Consider the following 22,521-nt stretch of genomic DNA (forward strand, 5'->3'; position numbering starts at 1 on the left):
TGATAGGAAATGATTTGCAAAATCAAATCATGACATATCTATGGTTCGGAATTAGGATGAAACACTTGCATGTGAAAGGTTTATACACTCTCAGTGATTTTCTTCTATTTTCAGTTGGACCCAGTGTTTCCTCTAAATAGTCGTTTAGAAACGAAACGCTAACATCCAAAATCTCGTTTGTGGTTACGAGAAAATTTTATCAACATACTCTCCTTCCCCAATAGACACATTGTTTTTCTCCAAAAATTTATATGTTGCTCTGATCGGTTGGAGGTTTTGTTTCTTTACTAAAGCATGTTTACATTTTAGTGAAAGAACACCGAGACTATTTTAGTCTCACAAAAAAGCCAAGAACTACGTAGGTCTGAGTTCCTCATTACAAATTGAGGATACGTAGGAGCAAAAGCACCGCTTTTGTCAACCACCCCACCTTTTGTTATCGTGACCCGTGAAGTCAGGTGGCAGGCGGAAATACCTAAGTGGTTATCCGTACAAAGACAACATCTGCTAAAACTGACCCGTGAAGTTAGGTGGTTGAAGGAAATACCCAAGTGGTTATCCGTAAAAAGACAACATCTGCTCAAACTGACTCGTGAAGTCAAGTGGCAGGCGGAAATACCCAAGTGGTCATCCATACAAAGACAACATCTACTCAAACGGACCCGTGAAGTCAGGTGGCAGGCGGAAATACACAAGTCATTATCCGTACAAAGACAACATCTGCTAAAACTGACCCATGAAGTCAGGTGGCAGGCGGAAATACCCAAGTGGTTATCCGTACAAAGACAACATCTGCTAAAACTGGCCCGTGAAGTCAGGTGGCAGGCGGAAATGCCCAGGTGGTTATCTGTACAAAGGCAACATCTGCTAAAATTGACCCGTGAAGTCAGGTGGTAGGCGGGAATACCCAAGTGGTTATCCATACAAAGATAACATCAGCTCAAACTAACCTGTGAAGTCAGGTGGCAGGTGGAAATACCCAAGTGGTTATCCGTACAAAGACAACATCTACTAAAACTGACCCGTGAAGTCAGGTGGCAGCCGGAAATACCCAAGTGGTTATTCGTACAAAGACAACATCTGCTTAAACTAACCTGTGAAGTCAGGTGCCAGGCGGAAATACCCAAGAGGTTATCCATACAAAGACAACATCTGCTAAAACTAACCCGTGAAGTCAGGTGGCATGCGGAAATACCCAAGTGGTTATCTGTACAAAGACAACATCTGCTAAAACTGACACGTGAAGTCAGGTGGCAGGCGGAAATACCCAAGTGGTTATCCATACAAAAACAACATATGTTGATCCTGACCCATGAGTTAGGCAACATGCGGAAATACCCAAGTGATTATCCATGTAAACACAATTCTGCTACCTCGACCTGTGAGAAGTCAGGTAGCATGCGAAGTGTGGCATCCCTAAATAATGATTGGTTTAATAGTAATAAATTAAATAGCAGAAACCATGGGAAATTTGTTTTTCTTTTTCTCTCTCTTTTTTTTCCGCACTGCTATTCATTTCACGGTAATAAAATTCAGAAGGAAAATTGTCACTATAGAGTCCAGAATGGTCAGTTCACAACTCTATTCGGATTCATTTCTTTCTGATCACTCATAACCTCTAAAATATTTTGCTCTTTCAAAAATATACTGGCCATCATTTTAGGTCGTCACGTGAAAAATAATAAGATGCGGTCAATAAACTTTTTTCAAATAAAGTTTGTTAACACTTCCTTTTCAAATAACAAGATTAAACATAATTATATTTATCATCTAAAACTGTCCAAAATATGGGAGTTTGCCAAATAACATAGTGACATCCAGAGCAAAGGTAACAACTGTGGTGACTTCAGCCACAATATATACAACCATCAAAATTTCTATACAATAGGTCAATCCACCCAAAAATCAAAAGAGTAAACCTAGCAATCTGAACTAGATACACCCACCCACAAAAAGTATGTACGCCTAGTCTAAGGAGCCGTCTGCTATGATGAAGAGTCATCACTATTCGCTATCCCTCCAAGGCCGCTCTCCTCTGTAGAGTCTGCCTCAGATGCTGACATAACATCCTCTGGAGAATCAACATCAGGGAGTGGGTCTTCATCATCCTCTGGGAAGTCAAGAGCATCCACAGCAGGTTCAGGAGGTAACTCCTCTGGGTCCTCTTCAAGATCCTCTTCAGAGGATGACGCCTCTATCACTTGAACTAGCTCCACTAGTTGATATGGAGTAGGTGTAGGTAGTATCCACTCTACAGGCTGCTGAAGTGTGCGTGCGGGTTCCTCCGGATGTACTAATGAAGTAGCAGTGAGTCGAATTGTCCCACGGAATCGGCACCTCTCATTGCCTTCGAGGGTCTCCCAAACACCCTCTAGGCACTCCATCTCAACTTGATCATGGATCAACTGCACTGCCATCACGATCTACAAGAGATAAAAGAAAGAGGGTAGACTCTTTCATAAGAAATCTAACTACAGGTAACAATACAATGCATCCCATAACGGCTACGCATAGTCAAAATGTCTTTCTCAAGGGATTTCCTCTCTGGTAATTGATTACCAAAGTATGTAATCGATTACCAGTGCCCAAAAACGAATTACACAGCCTTTGCACATTGGAAACTAAAAATTACACTGTGTAATCGATTACACCTACATGGTAATCGATTACCAGTGCCCTATCACCCTGTGTAATCGATTACACACCCTTGGTAATCGATTACCAGAGGCCATTTAGCATCTTGTCTCCATTTTTAAGCCCTGTAATCGATTACCCACGAATGGTAATTGATTACCAGAGGCTAATTTGCAGATACCACCCAAGATACATAGCTGGCCAGCCGCCACACAAGCCTCCTTGCTTCATGGACTTTGTTCTTTTATTGGTTGACTGCCAAGAGCTTGCCTGTTTAGGTACGTCACAGGTTCTCACTGACTGACTATGCCCAGGTTGGGTTGGGATTAGCCAAGCTTGGTTTTGGGCAATAGCACCCCACCTGACGTCCCCAAGGTCTCATGACCCCTCGACATATCTCCAGGTACCACTATGTGGTCAACAAACAAAAGCAGGAAGACTGACTCTTCCACGCTTTCTCACATCAAGCTTATTGGATTATGGGGCACCCGTCATATGTGGTACTAGGTGGCGATCGAGCGATGGCGCAAATCAACTCTCCCACTTCCACAAGTCAGGCACAAGCATACCATCCCCAGTTGCCCACCTTTAACTTGAGCTCACGCACTCCTACGTGCCCTTATCCTCGTTCCTCTCAGCACTAGGTCCCCATCAACCCCTCCAAGCTTTCACAATATCCAAACAATTCGATATCATTTACCATGAAACTACCCTAAACCAAGAAAACAAAGTAGAGGCAGAAAACTCTTTCCAAAACTCATTCAAATACCACAACTTTCCTTACTCATATACCCCAATAACATTCTCTTCGTTCCGATTCTTTAACCATTGGATTGACTTGAAAATTTTACTAGAGGTTTCTAGTACATAAATCTACATTTTGACCGTTGGGATCTGCTAGAAAATGCCTGGAACCCAAGATGTACTACTCTTCCCATGACTAGCAATGCCAACCATTTTCCTGCACTATGTTAAAAAAAACTGCTGCACAAATTTTGACAGCATTTTTCTGCATGATGTGCCATCATTTTCTCCTATTTCTTAACCCTTTTTGCCCCATTTTAAATACTGATTAGTCTTAATTGTCAAATTTATTAGGCAGTTTTATTATTTGGGCCCATTCAGCTAATTTGATGTTTTTAATCTAATTTCAGGAATTAATGAAGCATTGGGCTTGAATCTAGCATTGGGCTTGAATCTAGAATTGGGCTTGGACTTGAAGAGGGCAGACTAATTTATTCTATAAAATTAGATCTTATCTTATCTAGATATTATTTAGATTTGATCTCATCTAGATATTATTTCATCTAGATCTTATCTTATCTTATCTTATCTAGATTTGATTTGATTTTACTTATGGGCTTGGATTTAAAACATATTTGTAAGCTTTGGGGCTGAAAAAAACTATATAACAGCACCAAGGTTCTAGTTTAGGGGGCTCCCTCTCTCCCTCGCGGGAGACTCTCTCTCTTTCCTCTCTCTCTTCTATTTTTCGTTTTTAGTTTTAGTCTCTCTTCTCTTTCTCTTTTATTTTCGTTTTTTTACAATTCCAGTTCAGACTTTTAGTTTTATCAATAAAATTTCATTCTCTATTTGATTAATGGAAGGCTAAGTCCGCAGCGTTGTTTTCCCTTGAGGATCAAGCACAGTTCTCTTTGAGGTTCTATTATTACTGTTAAATTCTGTTTAGTTTTTCCTCTTCACTAATTACTTTGAATTTGTTGCTTTTAATTCATGCATGCTTAGTGCTTGATTAATTGTCTCTACGCTTAATTTACGTTCATGCTTAATGATCGTTTATGAGTAATTGGTGTATGTGATGCTTAATCACATAATGAATGCCTTATGTTGAATTTCGCTTAGTAATTTAATTTAGGGTTGGATTAAGTGGTTAAACTGATAAAGGATAAACTCTCGTAACCTAGGATAAGAGACTTGCTTGTGAATCAAGGGGAAGCAACATGTTTTAATTCTGATATTTTCTAATTCACATATATTCGCTGTTTAATTTACAAAAGCAAACAACCCCCCCCCCCCCATCGTTACTGTTACTGTTATTGCAAGTATATTATGAACATTTGGCTTGTCACTGCTCGTTGGGAAACGACCTAGGATCACTTCCTAGTACTGCATTTTCATGTTTATTTGATTCGGGTACGGCCTCGATCAGTGCATAATATGGCAGATTTCGAAATCCAACTTGCCCACATCCAATTTTGCTCAAATTGGATCCTACAAGTCCTAAATCATGTATAAATCATATTTAAACCAAAAGCAAACTTCAGACCAAGGCAAATCAAAATATAGGTATCCAAAACCCACCAATTTAGTGAATTCTCAAGGTTTGAAAGGTGAAAATGAGAATTGGGTAAGTTTGGGGTAAACTCTCATCTCAATCAAGTCTATAACATTGATTTAGACTTGTCCAAACTGGTTTTAAGGTGAAAACTCCACCGATTCAAAATTTGACCTCTCAACACTCAATTTACCCTAGAAATGGCTCTTTTCTTTCACATTTGTCACTCATTTTTCTCATTTACTCTGCCCAAGCTTTCTTACAAGTCCTAATTGACATTCTAAACTAGAATCAACTCACTTTAGACTCCAATTTCCGCTAACCCCGAATTTGGCTTTTCCAACCCTCAAAATCTCACACTTTTCCACTCACAACACTACCATTCTGACATTTAACCCTAGGTTAACTCTCCCCATCATCTCTACCAGTTTTCTATCAACATTTTCAGCATACATATATCACAAAGCATCATCATAAAACCCTAAATCAGCATGGGTAAATTTGGCTCACATCAAACATGTCAAGTTTAGCATGATTTCAACAAATTCCTTCACAAATAACTACCCTAAGGCAAAAACCTAGTAGAACTACCCATCATAGCTCCCAAAAACCCAACACCCACGAATTTCATGTGAGAAGAAGTCCACCCATACCTGAAATTTGAAGCCCCACGAAGTTGAGGGAGGTTCCAAGGCTCCGAAAATGGCTTCTCCTTGTAATTTGGAGTAGAAATGAGGAGGAATTTTGGAGCTTTAATGGACAACAATGGTGGAGAAGAAGGAAGAAGAAAAGCAACATGGAAAGAGAGAAAAAAAGCTTATGAAATTTGCTGAATGAAGAGAGAGAAGATTTTGGGCTGTTTTAAAAATATGATTTTTTTTTTCTAAAAGCACTTGCCACATGTCCTCTTCTAAGTGCAGCAAAAGGGCCCACCTTTTTTCCCTTGATGTGACTTCATACTCAGCCACAAGGAGGAAAAATTGAACCTTTTTGGATGCTAAAATCCTGCCTCGGTTTGCGTGCCGCCTCTCTGGTTCCAGTTCCTCGCGTTTCTCTGCACCCGTCGGGACCCGTTTTTGAAAGTAGGCAATATATATATCAAAATGCTCAGTATGAGACCCTGAACGTGGTTCAGAGGTTGGTTTTGTTAAATTTTAAGTTGCACAAAACGATAATTTTTAGACTAATTAATTGAGGATTAATCTATAACTGTCCAGTTATGGATTACTCTTCGCTAATTAGTCTAACCCGCGTATTTTTCACCCAATGTACATACCTTTACCAAGAATATATATATATATATATATATATATATATATATATATATATATATATATATATATATATATATAATTATTTAAAATGTAACACTTACAAAATTTCGGGTAGAAATTCTAGGATGTCACACGGAGATACCCAATGGTTATCCGTATACACACACAATTCTGCTACTCGGACCTGTGAGAAGTCGGGTAGCATGCAGAGATACCTAAGTGGTTATCCGTGTAAATACAATTCTACTACCCCGACCTGTGAGAAGTCAGGTAGCATGTGAAGATACCCAGCGGTTATACGTACACACATTCACGTTATCCCAACCTGTGAGAAGTTCGGTAGCATGCGGAGATACCTTTAGGTCATCCACACACTTGCTTTCATTTTTCCAAAGCTATCAAAAACCTTTTTATCATCCCAAGACAAGCCAATCCAGGGATATCTCAGACGATGGTAGTCGTCTGTTTCTAATCGTTTTTTGAGATTTTTTTTGCATATACCATTGATGATCAAGTATATTACGCATAAAGAGCTCATTCTAGCGTCCAGGAACAATCAAGCCCAATAGCGTGAGAAACATTAGGGTCGCTGTTGGAACTATTTGGTCGGTCGGGTGAGGTTTGGCTCAAACAAAATTAGTGTCTTATCTTTACTTCCCTTTTATCTCCAATAAAAGATAAGTAAAGAGGAGCAACTATCATATCCTAATTTCGTTCGGGGAAATTGTTTGTTGGCATGCGACCTTCATTTGACCACTTAAAAATGATTAACACCCATTACCGTGAAATCCGTAAAGTTTTGGGACCTTTTAGAAAGAAACCGGCCAAAAACCTGAAAATGGGGTGTATTTAGCAAAGTGGGGGTGTAAATAGACTGTAATTTCGTCCGAGGACCATTGTTGATCACTCTGGAACACTTAACACCCATCGCCATGGAACCCATAGAGTTTCAGGAGGTTTCGAAAAGAAATCGGCAGAAAAACACAAGGGGGTGTATTTAGTAAAAATGGGGAGTGTAAATAGCAATTTTCAAATCTAGGCCCTTCCAAAATATTTTGGAAGTTTGGTTGCTTAATGTGGAAGCAACCTAGCTCGCCTGGGCTGATTTATATACATATTGGAAAAATTTTCTATACAAAAGTTAGTTGTAAACGACGACTAACATGGTGCTACAAGTATAGAAAAATATGGGACAAACCTTTTGTAAAAGTTTATTAAGTCATGGAAGCCCCAAATTTTTCTTATACTTGGTGGAGTGGGCCACTCAGGAATGACCTTTATTTTCTTAGGGTTCACGGGAACCCCTTGATTACTATTTAAAAATCAAGAGAGCTTAAGACTTATTTTGATTCACAAATCCAGCCACAACTCAGCACCACAACTCAACTTCATCATAGGCATCATATAGGAAACTTAGAAAACAAAAGAAAAAGTTCAACAAGACTACTTCTAGGAATTGATTTAAAACATGTTATGAACAAAAACATGCACGAATTAGACTCAAAATTCAAAAGATAGGCTAAGAATGACAAGAATACATGAACAAATGTATCTAGAATTCAATCAACAAAGTAAAAATTCAACACAAACTTAGAACATAATTTGACAATTATTATGACTAAACATGACTCTAAGACAACAAGGATTAAGTGATTTACACTTAGATTTTTGTGTTTTTTTTTCTAATCAATATTTTGGAAGAAAATTTATATCTAAAGGTTCAGCACAAGAAGATTATGAATGAAAAATGATAGAACCTAAAATCAACACAAAAACATGATTCAAGAGTAGATCTATAAAATTTGAACCATAGAAATGCAAGAACAAGTGTAGATCTACAATTTAATCGATTTTTTTAATATACTCTAAACAACACCAAACCACAAGACAATGGAGGATATACATGGAGAATAAGATGAATAACAAGGAATTAAAGTGAATTGATTGAACAAAAAGATAGAGGATGCAAAAGAACATCACCTAGATGAAGATGCTCTTGATACCACATGATGTAGCTCCATGTGGAGGTTGTAGGCCTTGGATCTTCTTCATCAATGAAGTCCTTTGCTTCTTGAAGTTTGGTGGCAGCGGAATAAAGTAGGAGAAGGATGATTGGAGACGCGAAGGCAAGGAGAAGATGAGTATAGAAGAAACTCACCACCATAGGAAGCCATGGATAAGAGCTTGAAGGTAAGAGGAGATGAATGGAGGGAGAGGGAGAGAAGGAACATGAAGTTTTGTGCCTCAAAAGAGGTCTGAACTTTGAAGTTTAATTCTCAAATGATCAAAGTTAAAGAATGCACACACATGGCCTCTATTTATAGCCTAAGTGTCACACAAAATTGAAAGGAAATTTGAATTTCTATTCAAATTTGACTTGAATTTGAAATTGAATTTGTGGAGCCAAATTTTGGAGCCAAAATTTCACTAATTATGATTAGTGAATTTCAGTTATGGTTCAGCCCACTAATCCAATATCAAGTCCAAGATTCTCCACTAAGTGTGTTTAGGTGTCATGAGACATGTAAAACATGAAGAACATGCGCAAAGTGTGACTATATGATGTGTTAATGGGGTGGAGCAAACAAATGCTCACCTCCCCTCTAAAATTTAATTGGATTGGGCTTCTCCCAATTCAATTAAATTTATTTCCCAACATGCACATCAGATATTCACTTAATGCATGTAAAATTACAAAACTACCTCTAATACAAAAACTAGTTTAGGTGCCCTAAAATATAATGGCTGAAAAATCCTACATTTCTAGGGTACCCTACTTACATTATGGAGCCCTAAAGGACCAAAAATAATAAAATCTTATTTTAATATATACAAAGATATGTGGGCTCATACTTAGCCCATGGGCCCGAAATCTCCCCTGAGACTCGTGAGAACCCTAAAATCTTCTCTTGCATCTCTTACCAATATACTTGGAATCTTCCATCTAATGCCTTTGAGGGTTAGGATTACATGGTATTCACAAATTTTATATTATTAATTAATGTAATTTCATTAAAATGATAATTAATTTCCATAAATTAATGCAATTTATTTATGTTACTTAATGTAATTAATGTATTAATATATAATATATAGGATTTGTAAGTTAACCAAATCTCTATTAAACATCACATCATGATAAGTGTCATACGGACTTCTATATAATCGACACATATACTTTGAACCATTAAAGTTGACATCTAATTGTCACATGGATACTATATCAAAGAAGGTATTCACAAATTTTATATTATTTGAATAGATTAGATTAAGCTTGTTAACAATTAAATAATTTTAAAAGAATATTTGTCACGTGGATAATAAACAAACACGTGTCTATCAACTTTTACATAATATTTAAATCAACATTTGAAATTCATCACAAGGATGCAAATTACGAATTTTTTAAAATTGAAAAATCAAATATCTCAATTAAAAAATAAAAAAACTAAAAACACAAGAAAAAAAAAAAAACAAAAATTACATTTTAACCTATTTGATTTTTGGTATCCTTACATTTTTTATTTTTTTTATTTCTCACACTTTATTGTTTTATTAAAATAACAAAACATGATAATAAGTTGTTTTTATTTTCAAAATTTAATTAAGGAAAGATAATATTTTTTGTCCTTTCACGTTAATCCCTACTATCATCAGAATTCCTCTCTTCCCCTTAAATCTCTTGGAAGAAAATCTTCTTTCCCTTAAACCTCTTCAAAGAAAAATTGACGGCGCGAAATCAAGTGCGTAAGCGTAAGCGACTTCACCTATCGTTTTTTTTTGGCCGAGTTACTTCACCTTTCGTTTTCACTTCCCAATTTCTTCTCTGTGAATTTTCGTGCCTAAAAAAACACCCAATTCTGCATCCATTCCTTCCTTCATACTCCTGCCTCTGATTTTGCACCTTCTCCAATTTTCTCAGCGTCCTCATTCTTGTAAAACTGATTTCAGTGGTTAGCTTTCTTTCTCTTTTCTCCCCCCGCCCCCCTTTGTCATTATTTTTTGAATGTGTAGTTTGGACATAATTCATCGGGTGTTTGTTTCCTGTGTGATACGATAATTTTTTAGATTTTTTTTTGTTCTTTTAATTTGTTTTAGTAAAATGCTTAGTTTTTGGGGTATATGGGTTGAGGGGAGTGATATATTGAATGGAAGAACACAGGAAGAGAAGGAGAAATAGATGTGACAAATGAATTATAGGAAGAGAAATGATGTGAAAATGTGTTGAAAGAAGTGAATATATGATGATGATGATGATTGCTCTTTGTTTTAATGGATTCTTGTGGTTGTTTTTCTTTTCTTTTTAATCAGAAAGAGCATGGATGATCATTAAATAACGCATAAATGGTCATGGAGTAGTAAAAGTGATAGTAGAACTTTTTGTTTTTCTTTCTTATGCTTCTTGAGATTTTTATTTTGTTAAAATCCTGTTGTTATTGCGAAACTATGGAATGGACATCAATTTGATATATTTGTAGAATTAGCAGTGTGCTTTGTGATATATTATGGGTAATTTGTGTGTCTGTGGATATTGACAAAATTGTAGATTTTTATATTAGGCTAATGTTGCTAAGATGCACTGTTGTTAAATAGCAGTTATAGTGGAACTATAGTGCTATTGCATTGGGGAAATCCTTAGATCCATTATTGCGACTCTGTCCGCTAATGCGCTGCTATGATATATAGTGCATTATTAGCTTTCTGCCATTTTTTGCATTCTGCAATTGACAGCACTGCTAAGATGCAAGGCAGGTTTGAAGATTTGTCTCATCTTGGGCTGGGTGGGCATAGCAGTAGCACTTTAGCACTTGTTTTTTGAGAGTATGAGATAAATAATGGTGGTTGAATACTTGAATTATTTTAAAAAAAACTTGACTAAGGAGGTCTGCACATGTGTTGATTGTTCCTGTCCTTGTAAAGGTGGCCCTTCTTAACCCTTACTCCGCTTTGTTTAAAGGAAAAGGATTACATGGGTGGGTATGGTGGAACTCATCAAGAGTTTCAGGTTGGTAGCAACTGTTCTATTTGCAACATTTTGAATTTGTCTCTTTGTGTTGTTAGGTTCGTTTGAAATATCGCAAAATCTGAATGGCATGTCAGCCTGCCATCTGTTTTTGTAAGTTGTTTTGGAAGTGTCAGTATTTGTGTTGGGACTCTAAATATGATGATAGTGATAATATGTCATCCTTTTTCTTATTAAACCTGAATGTTTTTCAAAAACAGGATTAGGTTGAGGATTCAATATGGTTTGACTGATTTAGTCTGGTTTTGAGTTATCGGATTACTTTTTTTTTTTGGAAGGCGAAATATATATTATATTATTGATTTAGATAAAACAGTACAAGTGGTACTGAACAAAGAAAATACAAAGCACCTCTGGTGCTGCCTCCCAAAATAACCCAAACTAACCCATCAAGAGAACATCACCACATAGGTTAACCAAAGGACTCCGATATATTAGAGGACCAATGGTTGAAACTAATGTTGAAGCCTTTCTCTCTAGCTTTTAGCCAAGACCAAGCTGTAAACATAGCCTCCTCCATGACTTTAGAGTAATCAAAAGGCTTTCCTTGAAAGATCAAGATATTCCTATGGTGCCATATGGTACTAGTTAGAGCAACCCACCACCCACACCATCTGCTTTGATTTATATTAAATGGTTCAATGGGTTGATGCTGATTGCAAACTCCTGGTGGTAGTGAGACTAGTGTGTTCCGTTTGCTTTCTAAACCAATGGAGGCCTAAGAATGTTTTTGTATCTCTTTTCCAATCCCTCCCTTAATCTCACATGAATGCTGTAGCCATGTCAATTTATGAACTGCTTCATGTTCAAATGCTTATTCACAGATTAGGAGGTTTCAAAATAGAAATGACTGGGACTGAGGCTGAATCTCGGAAGAGGGACATAGATGAATTTGGAAGCCACACTCATTTTCCAGAATCAAAAGAAATGAGTCCAGAGAAGACTTGCTTGGCCCATAGCCCTGTATCCAGTAGTAGCTTCAACAAGGGCTTTTTTGACAATGAGGAGACACTACATAGAGAGATCATTAGGGACCTGGGAGTTTCCTTTGCTGAGATCACCACTACTGAAGACAACAATGCCTCTGCAGATATTAACAGTAGAATAACCTCTACATCAGCAGGAGTGATGGGTATGAAGTCCATGGAGCCATGAATATTCTGTCATTCAACTCTAGAGGCTTGGGAAGTGGGGTCAAAAGGTCAGCTATTAGGAAGCTAACCTTGGCTCATAATGTCGATATTCTTTGTATCCAGGAAACCAAAAGGGAGTCCATTGATAAAAAATTATGCCAATATCTATGGGGGGATGATAATGCATCATGGGAGTTTGCTCCTTCTAATAATGCAGCAGGAGGACTCCTTTGTATCTGGAATAATGAAGCTTTCATGGTGGATAGAAGGGTAGTAGGCAGAGGATTCATTTTGCTGGAAGGTACATGGACTAAAGACAATAAGAAGGTGTATATCACCAATGTCTATGCCCCCTGTGATCTACAACGAAGAAGAGATCAGTGGGAAGAGCTTAAACACCTTAAAGCTCTTTATCATGATGGCCCATGGTGCTTATTGGGTGATTTTAATTCTATAAGACACCAACAAGAGAGAATGAGCTCATCCCAATCTGTGGGGAGCTCCACTAATATCTCTGAGTTTAATTCGTGGATAGCTGACATGGATGTTGAGGAGGTTAGGTCAGTTGGGAGATGCTTCACCTGGTGCAGACCCAATGGAACAGTTATGAGCAAACTGGATAGGTTCCTTCTTTCAGATGAATGGCTGTCACTTTGGCCAGATACTACATAGTTTGTGTTGGATAGAGACTTCTCTGACCATTGTCCCATCCTTTTGAGGTCTAGAATCATGGATTGGGGGCCCAAACCGCTCAAGGTCATGGATTGGTGGTTGAAGGACAAAGGTTTTCAGAATATGGTGGTTCACAGCTGGGGAAATTATCACCCTAGTGGCTGGGGTGGCTATGTTCTTAAGCAGAAATTAAAGTTCCTCAAACAATGCATAAGACAATGGAGCTCACAGAATGGGTCAGTCACTGTTAGAAAGATAAACGATCTAAAAAAGAAGCTAAATGACATGGAGGCAGGTAATAATGCTTCAACAATAACCCAAGATGAAGTTCAGCTCAAGAAATCCTTGCAGGAACAGCTGTGGAGTGCAGCTCTTGCCTATGTATCCATGCTTAGGCAAAAATCCAGAGTGAAGTGGATAAGAGAAGGGGATAGAAACTCATCCTATTTCCACAGAATCATCAATCATAGAAGGAGGGTAAATGCTTTTCAAGGCCTGTGCATTGATGGGGGGTGGATTCATGAGCCTAGCAATGTCAAGATTGCAGTTCTTCAGCATTTCAAAGAAAGATTCTCAGAACAGAATCATTGCAGACCAACCCTGGATGGGATTCAGTTTACTTCTCTTGATCAAGGGCAGAGGGAAAGCCTTGTTGCTAGATTCTCGGAAGGGGAAATCAAATCTGCAGTTTGGGCTTGTGGTGGTGATAAAAGCCCTGGCCCGGATGGGTTAAACTTCAACTTTATTAAACAGTTTTGGGATATTTTAAAACCTGATTTTATCAGGTTTATGGACGAGTTCTTCATAAATGGCACATTCCCCAAAGGAAGCAATGCATCCTTCATAGCCCTTATCCCCAAGACCAATAACCCACAATCTCTTAATGATTATCGACCCATCTCTCTTATAGGGTGTGTTTATAAAATAGTATCTAAAGTCCTTGCTAATAGGCTGACCCTTGTTTTGCCTCACATTATTGATGAAAGGCAAACTGCCTTTCTCAAAGGAAGTTATATTCTCCATGGTGTGATGATTGCTAATGAAGTCTTAGCTGAAGCCAAATGCAAAAATAACCCTTGCATGATCTTCAAAGTTGACTTTGAAAAAGCTTATGACTCGGTATCTTGGGGATTTCTAAACTACATGATGATGAGAATGGGATTTTGTGATAGATGGAGAAAGTGGATCTACGGATGCTTGTCTAGTGCAACTATATCAATCCTGATCAATGGCAGCCCTACTAGAGAGTTTGTGCCTAAGAGGGGGCTAAGGCAGGGAGACCCCCTTGCACCTTTCCTTTTTGGCATAGTAGCTAAGGGCCTTACTGGTTTGATGAGGACAACTGTCTCTAAAAACATTTTCAGCAGTTATCAAGTGGGGAGGCAAAAGGAAGAGATCAACATACTGCAATATGCAGATGATACCTTGTTCTTTGGAGTTGCCACTACAACCAATGTTAGAGTTATGAAGTCTATCCTCAGAATTTTCGAGCTGGCTTCAGGGCTCAAGATCAATTATGCTAAAAGCCAATTTGGGTGCTTGGGTAAATCTGTGATTTGGTGTAGGGAAGCAGCTAATTACCTTAACTGTGGCCAGTTGGGTTTTCCTTTTTCTTATCTTGGAATTCCAGTGGGTTCGACCTCTAAAAGCTGGAATGTTTGGCAGCCTCTTATTAGCAAGTTTGATTCTAAATTAGCAAATGGAAGCAGAGATGCTTATCTATGGGGGGCAGGATATCCCTTATTAATTCTGTCCTAACAGCCCTGCCTATTTACTTTTTGTCTTTCTTTAAAATTCCCAAAAAAGTGGTCCATAAGGTAGTATCTATCCAGAGGAATTTTCTATGGGGACGAGGTGCTGAGGCAGCCAGGATTGCATGGGTAAGTTGGGACACTGTGTGTCTTCCCAAGAGCAAAGGGGGGCTAGGGATTAAAGACCTATCCAAGTTCAATGAAGCCTTGCTTGGTAAATGGGGCTGGGAATTGGCAAACAACCAAAATCAGCTCTGGGCTAGAGTCTTGTTATCTAAATATGGAGGGTGGAATACCCTATGTTCTGGTAGGGACAGTGCTCATTTCTCTCAATGGTGGAAGGACTTGAGGTCTGTTTTTCACCAACATCACAGCAACAACATCATTAATAATTTGAGATGGAAGGTGGGTGATGGGTTAAGACTCAAGTTCTGGAAAGATAAATGGAGGGAGGGTGACTTAAGTCTAAAATATAAATACCCAAGCTTGTACAAAGTTAGTACTCAGCAGAACCATTTAATCAATTCAATGGGTATCTTAGTGGATAACAGATGGGAGTGGAAGTTTCAATGGAGGAGAAACCTCTTTGACCACGAAGTTGATATGGCAGCAGCCTTTATGGCAGACATTGCTGAGTTTCAAATTCAACCTGCAAGCAGGGACCTTCTGCTTTGGGGGCCTGATTCTGGTGGAACCTACTCCACAAAGGCAGCATATAGCTTCTTGAAGGATGGTGACAGCCAGGTTACTGAAGATAGTGACTTCAAGACAATCTGGAATCTCAAAATTCCACCTAGAGCAAGTGCTTTTTCTTGGAGAATTTTCAAGAACCGAATCCCTACCAAGGTTAACTTAAGGAGGAGACATGTGGAGCTGCCTTCCTATAATTGCCCGCTGTGTGATGAGGAGGAGGAAACAGTTGGTCATGTCATGTACTCATGTATAAAAACTAGGAATCTTTGGTGGGAGACTATGACTTGGGTCAATAGAGTGGGTCCATTTTCCATTGAGCCTAGAGATCACTTTCAGCAATTCTCCCTGTGGAGTGGAAAAAGTTCAGTGGATAAAAGATGGCAAGTCCTATGGGTAGAGCTCTATCCATGACTATTTGGAAGCATAGAAACTCTTTGGTTTTTAACAACCAGAATTTCTGCTCTGAAAAAGTCATGGACGAAGCTTTATTTCACACTTGGTCTTGGTTAAATGGCATGGAGAAAAATTCCCATATCCACTTTAACCAATGGTCTACTAGGCTGAAGGCAGAAATGTCCTAGGGGTGTGTGAGGATAGGGTTGTTATCTTATGTGATTCTTTTTGTAGCTGGGTTTGGCAGATTCTGCCTGTGTAATTACTTACCTCTTCAGTACATCTAGTACTTAAGTTTTATTAATACAATCATATTTTTGCAGTGCAAAAAAAAAAAAAAAATAGAAATGACTGGAATGATAGATTTAGAGGTTTCCGTCAGAGGCAGTTTAACTACCATGACCAAGTTCCTCATAAGATTGGTGGAGGCAAAACAGGTAATAAATATATGAAGACAAATGATGGGTTAAGAAGACCCATGGAATCATCTAAACATTATATTGATTCTCCATGGCCAGCTGTGACATATGATATAATGGCACCATCACCTGTGGTGGGGTCTAGTTTCAAGCTTGTATATTAGCAAATCTTAGACTCACAGGCACAATTATTGGAAGGCAAAGAATATCATAAGATGCAAAATCCTACTGTAGAAACAAATGATCATCCACATGCCCCTGCAGATTCTAATATTTACACCCAACCAGAAGATGTGAGTTCTGATTCTGCAGCAAGAGAACTAAGACCACCAAAAATGGGATACTGTAAAATTTGTGAGGTTCATCTACCCTATTGCAAAACATTGGAAATGCATAACCAAGAAAATAGTCATCAAAGAATGTTGAAACTATATGAGGAAATACAGAGACTAAAAACTTCAGGTTCCAGTACTAACACCCAAACTACAGATGGATGTTCTAAAGCTGAACAAAGGATAGATATTCTCACCCATCAGTCAGGGACAACTCAGCTGTCTTAGGTGTTTCTCATTTGTTAATTTTCTGTGAAACTAACAAACAATATAGGGGCTGCTTAAGAGATTTTCTGTACAAATTTGGCTATAATTTTATTGTTTGGTGTTAGTGAACTAAATTATCAGTATTACTATTAGCATAACAGGTATGATTCTGCTTAACCTACCCTTGGTGATTAATTTAGACTTGTCAATTGAACAAATCTACAATTCTACTAGTTAATAATTGTTGATTTAACCATTTTATTTTTTTGGGTAGTGTCTTGTCTCCATAAAATGACAAGAACTTGAATTGATCAGAGGAAAGAATTGTTAATGATTTGCAACATCTAACACAAATCTTTTTATCGCAATCTTTAGCAAGAATATTGATGCACTATATGTAGCAAGTTTTATGACTTATATCCATATTTTGAAAAAAAATCTTTTTGTTACATCAAAAACCTACTAGTTTTTGCTCACATATGTCTGTTACGGTGTTCTGTGGAAGAGTATGAGTTTCTTTTGAGTTATGCATCTGCTCTTATAAAATATGAATCACTGAAGTAAAACTCTGTACAATTGTTGTTGCAGGTAGCTGTTTGTCTTCAGTGTGGCAATGCAGGGTTTCCAGAGACACTTGTGTTTTGCAACAAGTGTCAGGTATATGCACTTCATAGGTATTTGTCTTTACTCTTTGTCTACTTGCTTTAATGTACTTTTAGCAATATTTCATCATTCAGATGCTGCCTCTTCTAATGTGCCAAAGGGATATTCTTTAAATTTCCATTTATACTAATAGTAAGGTGGGAGTATTCCCAATTTTATTTGCTGAATCCAATGAACGTTGAAATGATAGATGGGCCTGGTATTTGTACCTGAACCTGTGCATGCACATAGATTTCTATCTTTGCTTTTAATGATTTTCCTACCATATATAAGACAGGAATGATTTGACTTCAGTAAAACTGCTTGTGAAATTATGATTTTAGCAGGTTTTCTTCACCACAATTAGCTGCATATGCATGTATTTTTATTGCCATATGGACATTATTTCAAGTTACTCTTAGTATAGAAGGTGGGCGGAATATTTGTTTGTATTCTAAAATAAAGTAATACGTATGTTAAATATGATTTAGATCTGTTGATTGCAGTTTTTATTATAAAAATTTATTTAATATACATTCTGTAAATTATAGAAAATCATCCTTTAAATACCACCGAGTTGATGCACAATACAAATGTATTAATACCATGAACTTCCTTTTCAGCCTCAGAAGCCTAGTGATTTTAGTATGTTAGTGCACAAGTAATAAATAGAATAAGACCTCACCACTCAACTTAGTGTTTCACTCAAGTTCACTCGTCTATCACTCTTTCAGGAATTTTTTTCTTTTATAATATTCACTCTTGCCTTTTACCATTCAATGTGAAATATGTCACAAATCAAAACTCAACTCAAGAAGCCAAGAACATAAATACTCTAAGACAAAACTAAGGAATTTTGAGGACACGCAAAAATAATGAATGAATACTCAAAAGTATAGTTGTCAAGACCGGCGTTGCGGAGTGGAGCGGCCGACCCCTAAATTGGGATAGCGGATAGCGGGATGACCGCTATTGTAATGTCTTTTTATACATGTTAAATAATTAATAATATGTATGTATATAAGTTCAAAAACAGAAAAATAACTGAATACATAGTTACTTAAACAAAAGTTAGTAGAAAGTGAAGCAAATAAAGGGCTTAAAGCCTTAGTCCCTCTAACATAAAGCCTAAAGTAACTATAATAGTAGACAAGTAGACATTAAAATTCAAATAGACAAATGCAAGTTTCTTAATACTAAATTATTAATCAGAATCTTCATCCTCTTCAAGATCCAAGTCATTGTGTTGTTGAAATCCATCACTCTCACTAGCATTAGAATTGTACTCTTCTTCCCCCTCATCTTCATTCTCTTCTTCCACTTCCACCACTTTTTTTCCTTTTGCATTTCTAGGTGCAAGTGCAGCTGCTGTCTTGTTTATATGTGTTTGACTCCTTGTGTTTTGTAAAGGTTCACCAGCCCCAGTTGCCTCAGCAACATCTAATCAATTCAAATCATTATCAGGGTTTTTTGAGAACTAGGCTGTTAAGGAGTTTTCAAATGCTCTGGTAACATGTTTACTGAACATTTGAAAGGGCGGGTGAATACTGTGAGTCCAGCACAAGTAGGAAGAGAGAGAATGTGTAGAGAGAGAGAGAGAGAGAGAAACCACAGAGAGGAAAACACTGGGGAATGGGAGAGAGTTAAGTACAGAGGGCGAAAAACAGTGAGAGACAGAGCGAGAACACACGGGGATCCCGGATGGACACACGCCGACAACAGGGATGGTCAACCTCTAAGCTATAATAGAGTAAATTGGCGAGACAAAAATGACATATCGTCATTCTACTAAACACGAATCGCGGAAGAAGTCACAGAACTGGACATTTGACATCAATTCAAGAGATGGGGAGATGTGCGAGAGATCTTCATCTCTAAGCAAAGAAACAGAAATGGCTGGAGATTCAGGTTTGCGAGATTCAAAGGAGTGGTGGACGAGCACAGGCTTGCGAGGCAGTTGGACCAGATAATCATAGCCGGTTTGAAGTTGTATGTCAATGTACCTAAATATGGGAGAGAAAAGACAAGGAAGACAGCGGCACACTCAGAACCACACAGGAGTGAAGGAAAGCAGCAGAACGGAACTTGGCATGGGGAACACTATCAACCAGCAAAAGGTTCGACCTCATATGCGGAAGTGGTGGCCAGGGACAGGAACAATGCTGGCCAAATGAAGATAGTACCCAAACTCGATCAAAAGTGGGCTGAGTCTCGATCAACAATACTTCTCGACATTCATTCGAACGACAATCAATGGCTGAGCAATGCATGGGTAGGGCGATTGAAGAACCTAAGGTGGTTTGACAGACTTGAAGAAGACCCAACGTGGGACTTCGGAGCAGAGATAACTCTGAAGTACATGGGAGATGATATGGTGCTTCTGATAGGGTTAACGGACACCACAGCTAAACGAATGAAGAAGGAGACAACGGAGGAAGAAGTCATGTTTTACTCGCTTGAGAAATGGCAGCCAAGTTTACGAGCGACTCACAGACTCACTTGGGTTCAATGCTGGGGTATTCCCCTTGTAGTGTGGGATAAGAAATATTTCCGGCAAATTGTGGCCGCAATAGGAGACATGATTGATGTAGATGATGACACAGAAGAGTCCCGAAGGTTAGACCGAGTTAGGATACTCATCTGCACGCCAAGGTGCCCGGCGATTCACCACACTGTGTGCATCAATGTAGGGGGAGACACGTATAACGTGTCGATTGTGGAGGAAGTTAGCCGGGGTCGCGAGATGTGCGATTGTCGGCGACGGAGAATCAGCTGGTCGTCGGAGGAAATCGACTACTTGGTTAAAGCTAATTCGAGCTTAACTACTTGGTTAAAGCATACTCATCAAGAATGATGGAAAGAGAAATCTTGAGCACTCTGCACTTGAGCAAACACAAACTATGTTTAATCATTTTGACAAAATAAAAAACTATAGCAAATAATTAAGCTTAACCAAATCATTTAGACATGTGCTAGAACCAACTTTGAACAAGTTAATTACCTAACCGAATCAACAATTATAGATAAATCCAACAAATCTCTCATTTGAAAAGAAAAGGACACTTTCTAAAGCATATATGAGGCCCCCAAACACAACTGAAGCAACTAGCAAAACTTAATTATGACTTATTCTCTGTATTGAAATAACAGGGTTAGTCTTCAAAATATCCTGAGATGATGACATTGATATTGCAGCAATAGTTTAATAGACAGTATTTTCAGAGAAAATAAGATCATCACATACTAGTTTGCTGAAGGATTGGAGATAAGAAAAGCACTGACTCTACTTGGTTGTTGGTTGATGTGGTGTAACAATTATGCAGTGGTCATGACTCGTGATGCAATTCAAGAAATCAGGAAATCATTATTTTCTTTTATTTTTCATATCCAATGATAAAAGAAAACTGAAACTTGCACTGAACAATACCATGGTTATGTCATTAAAAAATATAAAGCATGGAGAATCATTTTATAATACTAGAGTAAACAAAATATTCAATTGAGCCATTGATTGGGAAAGAGTAAACAAATATGATACTGGAGCAATGGTAAGCAAAATATAAAAAAGATGGGTCAGAACAATACCTTTGTAGCAAAGTTTTGTCAATGTCAGAAACACGTAATTCTGGATACTTTCTGATAACCCCAGGAAGGAAAGTTTTAGAAACACCCGGTAAAAAAATTAACAACTCAATCTTCCTTTGTAGAGTTTTATTAATGCTGGCAGCAAAAATTTCAGGGCAGCGAGCAAGTATTGTTCCAATGGTTTCTTTATCTAAACCCATATTTTCATACAACAGAACAATCTGTACACAACAATGAGCAAGAGACTTGAATGGAAAATTTCCGAATATTATTATCTATAATAAAATTGGACAGAGCGATACATTATATAGACTAAACAACTTAAATACTTTCCTAAAAAAGGCTAATTAAACTTATAGTAACCATTTCTAATAAATTACAATAATTATAAAGTAATTAGTAGGACTACTAAAATGCTTCCCCTCAAGCCAGTGAATGGATATTGGACATCTGCAAACTGAGGTTTGACCCAAAGCAACAAGACACAAGCTTTTCCTTGAGGTGTCTTGAAAGTTGTGTCAACTACAAATCAAACACAGACTACGCTCTGTTGAGTGAACGTGCATAATGATTTTATACATTTATAACATCTATGTCACATATCACACACTTGATTGAAGCTAAAAATAAATACCTGTAGAAAGTCTTTGGGCTTCCGCAATAGTAGTTGAGGACTTTTGGCAATAAATTGATTTAACTTTTTGTCTCGAACTCCTAGTTCAGCAAACTGATCCACCATCGACTTCAGCTTAGTTCTTTCTATTTCAAGGTATAGACCAGTCTGCTCAATTTCACAATAGAATATGTTTTCATGAAAAAACTAAAAATTAAAATTAATCTCCTTAGTTTGCTTTTAGCGATGATAACTCCAGTTACATATGCATCCAAAATGAAATGGACACATGCCACCATGACAGAACCTTGATAGAATATGAAAGACAAGGAGCTTCGTATAGTTCTCTTGAATACTTGTAGATAGAAGCCAAGGATATTTTAGCAACAGCTTAGCATAAACTTTGCCAGGCAGGTCAATCTGCAAAATCATATAATAAAATTTTATTAAATGAAGGTGGAAATTGAGAGTAAAATGATGAGTGGAAAGTACCTACCTCCTTGAAGACGAGGAGCTTACTGCATAAATTCAGCCTTCCAAAAAAGGGGCTAATAGTAAAACAATACAGTATATGCCATAAACCGTGATAATACCAAAAAACTTAAGAGTCACATTAAAAACTTGATGATTAAAAAAAAAAAGGTAGCAAGCATAACATCCATACTGGACATCGATATACTTCACATACTTCGACGTTAGTAAATCCACCAAAAACGTAGGGGGACTAGTAGAGTAAACCTGATAGCATCAATCCAAAATCAACCAAATCAAATAAAAAAAATGGCAATGAGAATTATCAGCAAAATTGGCATAACGTACAATACTATGAAGAAGCTTGCGGTACAAAGAAGAGT

At 37.7% G+C, this 22,521-nt stretch overlaps 1 protein-coding gene across 1 annotated transcript; it reads left to right on the forward strand.

Moving 5' to 3' along the window:
* The first annotated feature begins 12,378 nt into the window (after positions 1 to 12,378).
* LOC114368316 lies at positions 12,379 to 13,032 on the forward strand. The gene has a single exon (XM_028325626.1). The coding sequence runs from the start codon at positions 12,379 to 12,381 to the stop codon at positions 13,030 to 13,032; it is 654 nt and encodes a 217-aa protein (XP_028181427.1).
* The last annotated feature ends 9,489 nt before the right edge of the window (positions 13,033 to 22,521 follow it).

Source organism: Glycine soja, chromosome 9 (assembly GCF_004193775.1).
Source record: "Glycine soja cultivar W05 chromosome 9, ASM419377v2, whole genome shotgun sequence".
Lineage (NCBI taxonomy): Eukaryota > Viridiplantae > Streptophyta > Magnoliopsida > Fabales > Fabaceae > Glycine > Glycine soja.